General features: G+C 44.3%; 2 protein-coding genes across 3 annotated transcripts; one reads left to right on the plus strand and one right to left on the minus strand.

Annotated features, from left to right (window-relative positions):
- Window positions 1–660: 660 nt before the first annotated feature.
- LOC125039775 (peptidyl-prolyl cis-trans isomerase-like) lies at window positions 661–1386 on the minus strand. Its single transcript, XM_047634035.1, has one exon. The coding sequence runs from the start codon at window positions 1375–1377 to the stop codon at window positions 883–885; it is 495 nt and encodes a 164-aa protein (XP_047489991.1). The 5' UTR covers window positions 1378–1386; the 3' UTR covers window positions 661–882.
- LOC125039774 (peptidyl-prolyl cis-trans isomerase-like) lies at window positions 1267–7195 on the plus strand. Of its 2 annotated transcripts, XM_047634034.1 has the most exons (2): window positions 1267–1390; window positions 6140–7195. In XM_047634034.1, the coding sequence occupies exon 2, from the start codon at window positions 6151–6153 to the stop codon at window positions 6580–6582; it is 432 nt and encodes a 143-aa protein (XP_047489990.1). In that variant the 5' UTR covers window positions 1267–1390; window positions 6140–6150; the 3' UTR covers window positions 6583–7195. The 2 variants fall into 2 exon arrangements, with proteins under 2 accessions (XP_047489990.1, XP_047489989.1); XM_047634033.1 differs by lacking the exon at window positions 1267–1390 and having other exon boundaries at window positions 6088–7190.
- Window positions 7196–14144: the final 6949 nt, after the last annotated feature.

Below are 14144 nucleotides of genomic sequence, written 5' to 3' on the forward strand. Positions count from 1 at the left end.
TATTTGTTTAATTCATGTATGTCCGTAATTCGTTACATGTATTTGTTTAGTTGTTTCGTAATGTTGAGTATAACAATTGAACTAGATAAAATCTACTCGCTTTGCAGAACACCATGACCAAGTATGCCGTGTTGCAAGATTTTACTTTAATTTCAAACTCACGCGATTGGAAAATAACGAATACAGACTCGTAATGGACTTACTATTTCAACCTAAATACGATTTAAGCAGAAGAATTATAACGAGCAAGGAAAAACTTTATTCAAGTGCTTTAGACTGTAAAGCAGGTACATTTTTTTTTAGCATAATACATCCTTGACGAGATGTAGAAATTCTACTTTAGACAAGTTTGCATCTTAAACTATTTAATAATTATTTGACATTAACAGCTTCCAAAATATGTACTCAAGAAATCTGCTAGTTCAAGCTTTACTTTAAAATAGTTTACTGAATCTAACTGCCAAGTACAAGGCCTATCAAATTTCACTATATTAGTCCATTTGCGCGGTTGCTTCTTACTGAATTTGACTTCTAATGAACCTGTTCCTGTTTATGGTCTCTTATTACAGCTTATCTCAAAGACTTTAAAGGTTGAGAAAAAAAGAAAGGTTGTTGGTGATTTATTGATGAAGTGAGAAGACGAAATGCTGAATATCAGCATAATGCGTCAACATTTACAGAACATAACAACTTATGAAACTAATAAAACAACAAAAATGGAAGAACACCTATCCTGTTTCACCACCTTTACGTTATATAGCATTAACTTTTTCGAAGCCGAAATTTAACACTGAACTGCCAATACAGCAAAGATTATATCCTGGATCCTCAATTACATCAGAAAAAAATGTGTGGGCGGCTAAGGCGGAATGTTCTGAGACTTTACAGCTGGCCGCAGTTGGCGATCATCACTTTTCGCTTGCACGAGCCGTTGGGCGTGCCGAAGCCCTCGACCTGGCGCACGATGTCCATGGCCTCCACCACGGAGCCGAAGACCACGTCCTTGTTGTCTAGCCAGGGGGTTTTGACGGTGCAGATGAAGAACTGCGACCCGTTGGTGTTGGGGCCGGCGTTGGCCATGGACAGGATGCCGGGGCCGGTGTGCTTCAGAGCGAAGTTCTCGTCCTCGAATGAGTTGCCGTAGATGGACTTGCCGCCCGTGCCGTTGCCGGCGGTGAAGTCGCCTCCCTGACACATGAAGTTGGGGATCACGCGGTGGAAGCACGAGCCCTTGTAGCCGAAGCCCTTCTCGCCCGTGCACAGCGACCGGAAGTTCTCGGCCGTCTTGGGGACCACGTCGGCGCGGAGCTCCATGCCGATCCTGCCTACGGGCTGGTTGTCAGCGGTACGGTCGAAAAAGACTTTGGGATTGCCCATGGTGGTTCAGTTGGCGTAGGTCTGCTCGCAAGAGTACGTGAGGCGGCACTGATAAAACAAAAACAAATTCCGTAGGTTTTTCCATCTTTCTTGCTTTTTTCACGATATATGTACTGGAAGAACAACCGCATTCTGCAATACAATGATGATATTGGCAACATATATTATCGCATATTGGTAATGTTTAGGTCAATATTATTGCGAAAATAATAAATAAATGAAATAAACCATATTGTAAAATTACGTTATATCTTCATGTGTCGACTATAAACAGATCTTCTCGCAACCACAAAACAACAAAAAGGATAAATCAAGGATAACTTACAGTTCCGTTCTTCTTGCTTCTCACGGCGCTCCCGCTTACGCGCCTTCTCCTTCTGCCTCCTCGAGGACTTCTCTCTCCTCGCGGCCTCCTCTTTATCCAGTTCTTTGCATGTCCTCTTCTGAAAATATTATACTATTATAATAATTATAATAACTGTATTATTATGGAAAATAATAGTGAATCATATATGTTATTAAAACAATACTCACCAAAGCGGGCCGTGTTGGGTTAGTGTTTGGGGAGAGGTCCTTCTCCAAACTGGTCTCCTTTTCCCTTTCCTCTTCCTCCTTCTCCTCCTCTCTTGCCGGCTGCTGGTCTTCCGCAGCGTGGGTCGTCTCCTTCTCTTTCGTCCCTTCAATCTTTCGCTCCATGGCTGAGGAAATAATATACAAAATGAATAACAGGTAAAGGGGGGAGGGCAACAGAAGAGTGGGGGAGACGGATCTTCTACAATTTGAATAAATTATTCTTCACATTATTGTTCTAATACTCACCAAAACGGGCCGTGATCTGTTCGTGTTTGGGGAGACTTCTTCCTCAAAACTGGACATGCCTCCTCCTTCTCCCGCCTCTTCTCCTTCTTCTTCTCCTTCCTCTTCCTTCTTCTCCTCCTCTCTTTCATGCTGCTCATCTTCGGCAGTCTTCTTCTCCATTGTGCTCTTAATCTTTCGCTCCATGGCTGAGGAAATAATATACAAAATAAATAACAGGTAAAGGGGGGAGGGCAACAGAAGAGTGGGGGAGACGGTTAAGCTGTGAAATTGATGGGAGAGAGGAGAGGAGGGGAGGGGGATGGGATGGGATGAGGGGAGGGGGAAGGGAAGAGAGGAGGGGGGTGGGAGGAGAGGAGGGGAGGGGGATGGGAGGAGAGGAGGAGAGGGGGATGGGAGGAGAGGAGGAGAGGGGGATGGGAGGAGAGGAGAGGAGGGGAGGGGGATGGGAGGAGAGGAGAGGAGGGGAGGGGGATGGGAGGAGAGGAGGGGAGGGGGATGGGATGGGATGAGGGGAGGGGGATAGGAGGAGAAGAGGGGAGGGGGAGGGGAGGAGAGGAGGGGGATGGGAGGAGAGGAGAGGAGGGGGATGGGAGGAGAGGAGAGGAGGGGGATGGGAGGAGAGGAGGGGGAGTGGAGGAGAGGAGGGGAGGGGAGAAGAGGGGAGGGGGAGGGGAGGGGAGAAGAGGGGAGGGGGAGTGGAGGAGAAGAGGGGAGGGGGAGGGGAGGAGAAGAGGGGAGGGGGAGGGGAGGAGAGGAGGGGGATGGGAGGAGAAGAGGGAAGGGGGATGAGAGGAGAAGAGGAGGGGAGGGGGATGGGAGGAGAGGAGGGGAGGGGGATGGGAGAGGAGGGGAGGGGGATGGGAGGAGAGGAGGGGAGGGGGATGAGAGGAGAGGAGGGGAGGGGGATGAGAGGAGAGGAGGGGAGGGAGATGAGAGGAGAGGAGAGGAGGGGGATGGGAGGAGAGGAGAGGAGGGGAGGGAGATGAGAGGAGAGGAGAGGAGGGGGATGGGAGGAGAGGAGAGGAGGGGGATGGGCATTAACAACTATGCAGAACGGTCCACACAAGATGTTAATGAAGACGGTTACACAAAAGTCATTAGTGATAGAAATAATGCCCACCAATCTCTTAAAAGTAACAGAAATGAGGCTGCCTTTCAGATAGATTACAACGCTCTAAAACACGTTGCATTTAGAGCCTGAGCAGCGCTCGAACACCCAGTTGCTCTTCCGCCTCCTCCGGCTTCAGAAGACGTGCGAGAAGGGAGGGATTCTACTCTTTGACCATTTAAGGTGAGTTGCTGGTTTTGTTTCTTAGCCCATTCGCCCCGAATTTATGTTCTGCCATGCCCTCTGTGAGTTTAACATTATAGTAATTATAATGTTTATAATAAAAATAACACCATTAATTTATAACACTAGTAAAAAATTCAATTTCCCGCCAATTCAAGGAAAGGTGAACTCAGGCAAGGCAGAGCCCATTTTTTTATTCATTTTCCCCGGCGGCAATGGGTTAAGAGATAGGTAGTTTCTAATCAAATCGAGATTGTAGGATAAAATCTCGAGAAAATTATGTGCTTACATAACCATGTAAAATATAGTAAAGATTCTCCATGAAAATAATATGTAGGATTTACGTGCAAGGATGCAGAACAAAAAATATTCCCATGAAAATGAAGCAGATAGGCCATACATAGAACATATTTCCTTCAGGGAAATGAGAGTAGTTGCACGCGAAAATGCAGAATTGATGGGAAGGAATTAAGATTAGTTGCATTCTCGGAAACAGGAATCATTTTCCTTATGAAGTAATTATCAAAACATGCAAACAACGCAGGAAAGCTTTTCCTGTGAAATAGTTCAGAATGAATGAATTGGAATTCAGCATCATGTAGTTCAGAATTCATCAAAACTTGGATTAACCTGAAAACAGATTTAGTACTCATAAGTAGACAAACTGCAGGGGAATGAGATCACCAAAAAGAAAAGGTTAGGTAAACCGCAGGGCGCGAGTGAGGTGAGCGGAGGCACAGAGTGACCGCGAGACAGATGTCAGCTGAGGGGAGATCTCGTTTCTATGAGGGGAGGAACACAGGTGTTCGCGAGGGGAAATCAGACACTTCACTTCACAGGGGATTTCCTAAACAAATGAGAACAGCGAGGATAAAGAAACTCACCTTGAGGTACTGGCAGGGCAGTGTTGATCGATGTTGCAGGCGTCAGGCAACTGCAGCAAGTGTTGAGGACTGCGACAGGTGTTGAAGTACTGTGCGCTGAGGAAGGAGCGACCTCAGCTCGGCAGGGAAGACTGGCTTCGTGCTTGATGTCAGGAAATCGCAGAAGTATCGTGAGATGAAAGCTTGCGGTGGTAGTGGCTTCGCGTGGTGCGGTATCTTCGGAGGGCTTCGTGTGGTGCGATAATCCCAGAGCGGTGCCACCAAAATGTAATGACACTGTGGTGCGGTATCTTCCCAACGTTATTCCACCAGTGTAATGTATTGTACTGTGGTGGTCTTTATCCTCTCTCACTAGTATGGGACTGGTTTTGGTACTTGAAGAAGTGAAGCTGTCTTCGAGAGCTTGAGGTGTTGCCCGAGCCGATTTCGGCTCTCCAAGATTTTGAGGGGTTCACAAAATATTCGCTTAACATAAGAATATGGCAACATAGATTTTGGTGGGAAATGTCAGTACAGACACTGTTTTATGGCATTGTAAGGGTCCTGTGGTCACATGTTGGGTCGGGGACACTGGATATGACTAAACAATTCAATCGTGAACATTGGGGATTACAAACATAGTGATTGATAATAAGGATTTTTCAACAAACATTTTGAGTATAATCAATCAGGTAAAGGTAATCAAACCTTTACCTGTTATTTATTTTGTAAATTATTTCCTCAGCCATGGACCGAAATATTAAGAGCACAATGGAGAAGAAGACTGCCGAAGATGAGCAGCATGAAAGAGAGGAGGAGAAGAAGGAAGAGGAAGGAGAAGAGGCGGGAGAAGGAGGAGGCATGTCCAGTTTTGAGGAAGAAGTCTCCCCAAACACGAACAGATCACGGCCCGTTTTGGTGAGTATTAGAACAATAATGTGAAGAATAATTTATTCAAATTGTAGAAGATCCGTCTCCCCCACTCTTCTGTTGCCCTCCCCCCTTTACCTGTTATTTATTTTGTATATTATTTCCTCAGCCATGGAGCGAAAGATTAAAGGGACGAAAGAGAAGGAGACGACGCACGCTGCGGAAGACCAGCAGCCGGCAAGAGAGGAGGAGAAGGAAGATGAGGAAAGGGAAGAGGAGACCAGTTTGGAGAAGGACCTCTCCCCAAACACTAACCCAACACGGCCCGCTTTGGTGAGTATTGTTTTAATAACATATATGATTCACTATTATTTTCCATAATAATACAGTTATTATAATTATTATAATAGTATAATATTTTCAGAAGAGGACATGCAAAGAACTGGATAAAGAGGAGGCCGCGAGGAGAGAGAAGTCCTCGCGGAGGCAGAAGGAGAAGGCGCGTAAGCGGGAGCGCCGTGAGAAGCAAGAAGAACGGAACTGTAAGTTATCCTTGATTTATCCTTTTTGTTGTTTTGTGGTTGCGATAATATCTGTTTATATTCGACACATGAAGATATAACGTAATTTTACAATATGGTTTATTTCATTTATTTATTATTTTCGCAATAATATTGACCTAAACATTACCAATATGCGATAATATATGTTGCCAATATCATCATTGTCTTGCAGAATGCGGTTGTTCTTCCAGTACATATATCGTGAAAAAAGCAAGAAAGATGGAAAAACCTACGGAATTTGTTTTTGTTTTATCAGTGCCGCCTCACGTACTCTTGCGAGCAGACCTACGCCAACTGAACCACCATGGGCCATCCCAAAGTCTTTTTAGACCGTACCGCTGACAACCAGCCCGTAGGCAGGATCGTCATGGAGCTCCGCGCCGACGTGGTCCCCAAGACGGCCGAGAACTTCCGGTCGCTGTGCACGGGCGAGAAGGGCTTCGGCTACAAGGGCTCGTGCTTCCACCGCGTGATCCCCAACTTCATGTGTCAGGGAGGCGACTTCACCGCCGGCAACGGCACGGGCGGCAAGTCCATCTACGGCAACACATTCGAGGACGAGAACTTCGCTCTGAAGCACACCGGCCCCGGCATCCTGTCCATGGCCAACGCCGGCCCCAACACCAACGGGTCGCAGTTCTTCATCTGCACCGTCAAAACCCCCTGGCTAGACAACAAGGACGTGGTCTTCGGCTCCGTGGTGGAGGCCATGGACATCGTGCGCCAGGTCGAGGGCTTCGGCACGCCCAACGGCTCGTGCAAGCGAAAAGTGATGATCGCCAACTGCGGCCAGCTGTAAAGTCTCAGAACATTCCGCCTTAACCGCCCACACATTTTTTTTCTGATATAATTGAGGATCCAGGATATAATCTTTGCTGTATTGGCAATTCAGTGTTAAATTTCGGCTTCGAAAAAATGAATGCTATATAACGTAAAGGTGGTGAAACAGGATAGGTGTTCTTCCATTTTTTTTTGTTTTATTAGTTTCATAAGTGGTTATGCTTTGTAAATGTTGACGCATTATGCTGATATTCAGCATTTCGTCTTCTCACTTCATCAATAAATCACCAACAACCTTTCTTTTTTCTCAACCTTTAAAGTCTTTGAGATAAACTGTAATAAAAGACCATAAACAGGAACAGGTTCATTAGAAGTCAAATTCAGTAAGAAGCAACCGCGCAAATTGACTAATATAGTGAAATTTGATAGCCCTTGTACTTGGCAGTTAGATTCAGTAAACGTAAAGGTGGTGAAACAGGATAGGTGTTCTTCCATTTTTGTTTTGTTTTATTAGTTTCATAAGTGGTAATGTTCTGGAAATGGTGACGCATTAGGCTGATATTCAGCATATCTGATGTAATTGAGGTAGCCCCTTGCACCTGCTGCTGAGCTGTTTCCTCCCAGTGGCGATTGGGGTCGAGTTGTTCGGTTTGTTTGATGCTGTTCCTGTTGTTCTGTTTTTTTTCTTTTTTTTTTTCTAAAGCTCCGTTTAGGTGTTACTTGTGTAGAAGCTTCAGCCTTGTTCTTCTTTGGCGTGTTGGTTTTGGGTCTGACGGCAGGAGGGCTCTTAGTGGACTTAGGGGAGGCGGGGGGGGGGGTCTGTATGGGCCGGGGTCTGCTGGCTAGGAACGCCGGGCGAGGGGCACGTGGGTGATAGTTGAAGGCCGGGGAGTCAGCAAGGGCGCGAGGCAGCTGGCTGGCCGCGGGCAGGGAGAGAGGGGAAGGTTGGGGGAGAGGAGGACTGCCGATCGTGGGTATGGGCGTGGAAGGTGTGGAGGAGGGGTTTGGGGTGGAGGTAGGGGGCGTTGTGACTGGGGGAGGAGATGTGAAAGGGAAGATTTCGTACGTGGTCTGATCACGGGTGGGGGATGGGGGGTAGGGGGGTTCCTGTGTGACCGATGTGACCTCTGCTTGCCCAATGATTTTATTTATGGACAATTGCTGTTCGGAGAACATTCCGATCAACAAGTCGATTTTGTTCTCGATCAGATTTTGATCAGTGCAGGAGGGCCCATTACAGGTCTGTGTTTCTTGGTCTGTACTCTTTTGGAAAAAATTAACAAAAGAAGTAGAAATACCTGATTTCTTAGGTGGTGACCAGTCTGTTGGGGGAGTGTCCGTTGTAGTTGTTGCAAACACTATGTTGGGATTACCGACACACTGTTCAATCATAGTGTGCACGATAATGTTTATCATCCGCTTAGCGTCCCGTGTCGTGTTCCTGGGTTTTCTAGAGTCGGACAAACTGATTACTATGTTATGGGCTTGTTCAATTTCAGCCGGCCTGTAATATTTTATCTGATCACAGATGACCGACCTTGGCCATGCTAATTTAGTAGCAACGAAACACAGAATTGTGTTTAGCACTATTGTTACACTGCCGAATTGATATTTTGCTTTATCACTTGTATTATTGCTGTTGCTGAGAAGGGGCCCCTCACCCTGGGCCGGGGGGTAGCCTTGACCCTGGCTGCCATGGGGGTGCCCATCCTCGTGGGCGGTGAGGCAGCTCTAGTTGAAGAGCTGTTCACGTAGTCGGTCATTTCCAGCTTGTAAACAACGCTTCCTGATATCAAAATCACTTCCTAATGCGCAATTTTCTCAAAATCCATACATTGTATTATCAGAACTTAAATTTTACAATTTTCCCTTTTCATTTCAGTATCACAAAATTATACACATTTCAAAAATTAAAACTTGCTTCTTATACAATATCACAACATAAATTTCAGTGTTTTAATAACATATATGATGCACTATTATTTTCCAAAATAATAGTTATTTTAATTATTATAATAGTATAATATTTTCAGAAGAGGCCACGTGAAAAGGTGGATAAAGAGGAGGCCGCGAGGAGAGAGAAGTCCTCGCGGAGGCAAAGGAGAAGGCGCGTAAGCGGGAGCGCCGTGAAAAGCAAGAAGAACGGAACTGTAAGTTATCCTTGATTTATCCTTTTTGTTGTTTTGTGGTTGCGATAATATCTGTTTATATTCGACACATGAAGATATAACGTAATTTTACAATATGGTTGATTTCATTTATTTATTATTTTCGCAATAATATTGACCTAAACATTACCAATATGCGATAATATATGTTGCCAATATCATCATTGTCTTGCAGAATGCGGTTGTTCTTCCAGGATATATATATTCGTGAAAAAAGAAAGAAATATGGAAAGCTACGGAAAAAAAAAAATATATTTATAATTTTTAAAAATTATTATTATCATTATTATATTCTTATTTTTTACCTTTCATTTTATTTCATTATTTTAATTTATATTTTTTCATAGTAACACCAATTTTCAAGTCGGGAGATATAGACGATGTTAATAATTATCGCCCTATTACTATACTCCCTATATTATCCAAAATTCTTGAAAAAAATGTAACAAATCAACTGACGAATTTCCTGAAGGCCAAGAACTTATTATCTAAAACACAACATGGTTTTAGAAATAGGTTATCAACTGAAACGGCTTTACTGCAAATCACTGATGAGATTTATAATAACATTGACAAAAATCAGGTAAATTTACTCACATTATGCGACCTTTCTAAGGCTTTTGATAGTGTTAATCATGAAATTCTCCTTAACAAATTAGTAAATCATAAAATTCATACCTTTTGGTTTACAAGTTATTTACATACAAGGACCCAATCGGTAAGAATCAATAATAGTATGTCATCAAAACAGGAAGTACCTTTTGGTTTTCCGCAAGGATCTATTTTAGGTCCGATCCTATTTACAATTTTCATAAATGATTTATCAACAATAGCACATAACTGCCTTCTAGTGCAGTACGCCGATGATTCACAGTTTCTTCATGGTGATTCAGTAAACAACTTAAATACATTAATAAGAAACGCGCAAGATACTCTAACACAAACAAAACTATATTTTGACACTAATGGCCTTAAACTAAATCACACAAAACTCAATGTATATTCATAGGTAGTCGGCAGAACATTGCTAAAATTCCCAGTGACACAAACATAGAATTTGAAGGCTGCTCTATCAAACCGAGCACTTCAGTGAATAATCTAGTACAAATAGACAGATTCAAGACATTTGAACCACACGTTGACAAAAATGTTATATCTTAATCACATACGAAATCAGATCACTACTGAAATAGAATCTTGGTTGTACAAACTCTTGCTCTAAGCATAATTAACTATTGTTCAAACATTTGGGGTTCGACTAACAAAACCCAGATGCAAAAAGTGCAAAAATTACACAATTTTGCTGCCAGAGTAGCACTAGGTAATATCAGTAAACTTGATCACATCACCCCACATATCAAAAAATTAAAATGGTTAAAAGTTCACTCTAAATGCAGCTATGACACATGTTTATTTGTTTACAAACTTATTCATGGGAATTATTTTTTTTTTCTAATACTCACCACAACGGGCCGTGTTGGGTTAGTATTTGGGGAGAGGTCCTTCTCCAAACTCGTCTTTGCCTTTTCCTCTTCCTCCTCCTCCTCCTCTCTTGCCGGCTGCTGATCTTCCGCAGCGTGCGTCTCCTTCTCCATCGTCCTTCCAAGCTTTCGGTCCATGGCTGAGGAAATAATATACAAAATAAATAACAGGTAAAGGGGGTAGGGCAACAGAAGAGTGGGGGAGACGGTTAAGCTGTGAAATTAATGGGAGAGAGGAGAGGAGGGGAGGGGGATGGGAGGAGAAGAGGGGAGGGGGAGGGGAGGAGAGGAAGGGGAGGGGAGGAGAAGAGGGGAGGGGAGGGGGAGGGGAGGAGGGGAGGGGAGGAGAGGAGGGGAGGGGGATGGGAGGAGAAGAGGGGAGGGGGATGGGAGGAGAAGAGGGGAGGGGGAGGGGAGGAGAGGAGGGGGAGGGGAGGAGAAGAGGGGAGGGGAGGGGGAGGGGAGGAGGGGAGGGGAGGAGAGGAGGGGAGGGGGAGGGGAGGAGAGGAGGGGAGGGGGAGTGGAGGAGAGGAGGGGAGGGGGATGGGAGGAGAGGAGGGGAGGGGGATGGGAGGAGAGGAGGGAGATGGGAGATCGGAGGAGATGAGGGTTTAATGATAATTTTAGAGGCATTAACAACTTCTGTAATTTTAAAATGAAATTAAAAGAAAACTTCTTAAATACTCAAATGTAAATAGATATATATTTATGTAAAGAATAACCATTGTAATTTAATGGAATAAAATGTTTTGACTTTGACTTTGAAGTTAGCCAAAATTTGATGTGTAATTAATAGCCTGATGACTGACAGTTTTGATTTGAGGCTGAAAACCATCTTTCAGGGGCAAGGTGCTATGATGTTGAATAAAACTGATTTTTTTATTCTAATACTCACCAAAGCGGGCCGTGTTGGGTTCGTGTTTGGGGAGAGGTCCTTCTCCAAACTCGTCTCCTCTTCCCTTTCCTCTTCCTCCTTCTCCTCCTCTCTTTCCGGCTGCTCATCTTCGGCAGCGTGCGTCTCCTTCTCTTTCGTCCCTTTAATCTTTCGCTCCATGGCTGAGGAAATAATATACAAAATAAATAACAGGTAAAGGGGGGAGGGCAACAGAAGAGTGGGGGAGACGGTTAAGCTGTGAAATTGATGGGAGAGAGGAGAGGGGGAGGGGAGGAGAAGAGGGGAGGGGGAGGGGATGGGATGAGGGGAGGGGGATGGGAGGAGAGGAGGGGAGGGGGTGGGAGGAGAGGAGGGGAGGGGGATGGGAGGAGAGGAGGGGGATGGGAGGAGAGGAGGGGAGGGGGATGGGAGGAGAGGAGGGGGATGGGAGGAGAGGAGGGGAGGGGGATGGGAGGAGAGGAGAGGAGGGGGATGGGAGGAGAGGAGGGGAGGGGGATGGGAGGAGAGGAGGGGTATGGGAAGAGAGGAGGGGCGGGAGATCGGAGGAGAGGAGGGTTTAATGATAATTTAAGAGGCATTAAGAACTTCTGTAATTTTAAAATGAAATTAAAAGAAAACTTCTTAAATACTCAAATGTAAATAGATATATATTTATGTAAAGAATAACCATTGTAATTTAATAGAATAAAATGTTTTGACTTTGACCTTTTTAAATTAGCCAAAAAATTTATGTGTAATTAAAAACCTAATGAAAACATTTTTTATTTGAGGCTGAAAACCATTTTTTCAGGGGCAAGGGGTTTTGAAAAGTTGAATTAAAATGATTTTTTATTTTTTTTTAATTTTTTCACCAAAGGGGCCCCCCCCCTTTTTTAGGGGGTTTTTTGGGGGTTTAAAAGGTCCTTCCCAAACCCCCGTTTTTCCCTTTTTAACCCCTTTCCTTTCCTTTTCCTCTTTCCTTTTTCCTGTGTGATCTTTTCCGGGCAGCGGTTGGCGTCGTTTTTTTTTTTTCCTTCTCCATCGTCCTTCCGCTTTCGGTCCAAAGGCTGAGGAAATTAAAAATACAAAATAAATAACTGGTAAAGGGGGGGAGGGAAAAGAAAGAATGGGGAACGGTTTTAAACTGTTGGGAAATTTTTGGGGGGAGAGGAAAAGGGGGGAGGGGGGAAAAAGGGGGAGGGGGAGGGGGGTTTTGGGGGGAGGGGAAGGGGGGGGGGAGGAGAGGAGGGGAAAGGGGGGGTAAAAGGGGAGGGGGGGAGGGGGTTGGAGGAGATTTGGGGGATGGGAGGAAGGGGGGGAAGGGGGAAAGGGAAAGGGGAAGGGGGGGAGGGGGGAGGGGGGAGGGAGGGGGGAGGGGGATGGGAGGAGAGGAAGGGGGAAAGGGGGGGGAGGGGGGGAGGGTTTGGGGAGAAAGGAAAGGGGTTTAAAAGATAATTTTTTAAAAGGCAAAATTTTTAAAATTCTGTAAATTTTTAAAAAGAAAAATTAAAAAAACACTTCCCCAAATACCTTTAAAAAGTAAATTGATTTTAAAAATTTTTTGTAAAGAATAACCATTTTTAAAATTTTAAAGGAAAAAAATATTTGACTTTGACTTTGGGAAAATTTTGCCAAAATTTTGTGTTAAATTAAAAGCCTGTGACTGAATTTTTTATTTTAGGCTGGAAACCCCTATCAGGGGCAAGGTGCCCTGATGTTGAATAAAAAAAGATTTTTTTTTTTTTTTAATACCTCAAAACCAAAGCGGGCCGTGTTTTTTGGTTTTGTTTTTTGGGGAAAGGTCCCCCAAAAATCTTCCCTTCCCCTTCCTTTTTCCTTCTCTCTTTCCCCTGCTGATCTTCGGCAGGTGGTCCCCCCTCTTTCGTCCCTTTTAATCTTTTGTCCTGGCTGAGGAAATAATTTAAAAAATAATAACAGGTTTAAAGGGGGGGGCAAAATAAAGTGGGGGGGAACCCGGGTTTAAATCGTTGGGAAAAAAGAAAGGGAGAGAGGAGAGGAAAAGGGGGGGGGGAAAGGGATGGGATGAGGGGAGGGGGGGGGGGGAAAGAGGGGGGGGGGGGGAAAGGAGAGGAGGGGCGGAGTCGGAGGGAGAGGAAAGGGTTTTTTAAGGGTCTCTCCCCCCTTTATAACCCCTTTTTTCCCCCCCCCCCTTTCCCCAAAACCTTGCTGGTTTTGGCCCGGCCAACATTGAACCTGGTCCAGAACAGAACGAAAAAAGACGTGTGGATTAAAAATGTGGGCCAAATTTTACCTCGCCCAGAAAGTAAGAAAAAATAGTGAAATCCACGAGCAAGCGATTTCCCAACCCCATTCTAAAAACCTTTTAAAAACTAAAGGGGAACCTTGATTTTTTGATTTTTTACTCAAAAAGTTTGTTGAAAAAACCCTTTTTATCAAACACTTTGTTTTTGTAATCCCCCAAAGTTTTACGATTTTAAATTTTTTTTAAATCATTGTTTTAAAACCCACAATCTCCCATTTGATTTTGAAAAACTTAAACCCATCTCTTTAACCCTTGCCGCCGGGGAAATGAATAAAAAAAATGGGCCCCTGCCTTGCCTGAGTTCACCCTTCCCTTTAAATTGGGCGGGAAAAATTGAATTTTTTTTCTAGGGCTTTAAAAAGAAGGGTTTTAATTTTTATTATAAACATTTTTTAATTACTATAAGTTAAAAAAACTTAAAAAGGGGGAGAAACAGGAGTACTCGTCACTGGCTCATTTTGGGGACTTAATTACAAGTGTTCCATCTTTGCCTACAAAAACCCAAAAAAAGAGTAAAAATCACAAGGGCATGGCAGAACAAAATTCGGGGAAATGGGGGTAAGAAAAAAAAAACCCCAAAATCACCCCAAAAAGGGGCAAAGAGTTAAAAAAACCCTCCCTTTCTCGGGCCCTCTTTTGAAAAACCGGGAAAAGGCGGGAAGAGAAACTTGGGTGTTTTGAGCGCTGCTAGGCTCTAAATGCAACGTGTTTTTTTAAACAAAATTGGTGGGAAAAAGTTGACTTTTCGGGGTGGGTAGCGTGCGTGGTATGCGT

The sequence above is a fragment of the Penaeus chinensis genome, chromosome 27 (assembly GCF_019202785.1).
Source record: "Penaeus chinensis breed Huanghai No. 1 chromosome 27, ASM1920278v2, whole genome shotgun sequence".
NCBI classification, from domain to species: Eukaryota; Metazoa; Arthropoda; class Malacostraca; order Decapoda; family Penaeidae; genus Penaeus; species Penaeus chinensis.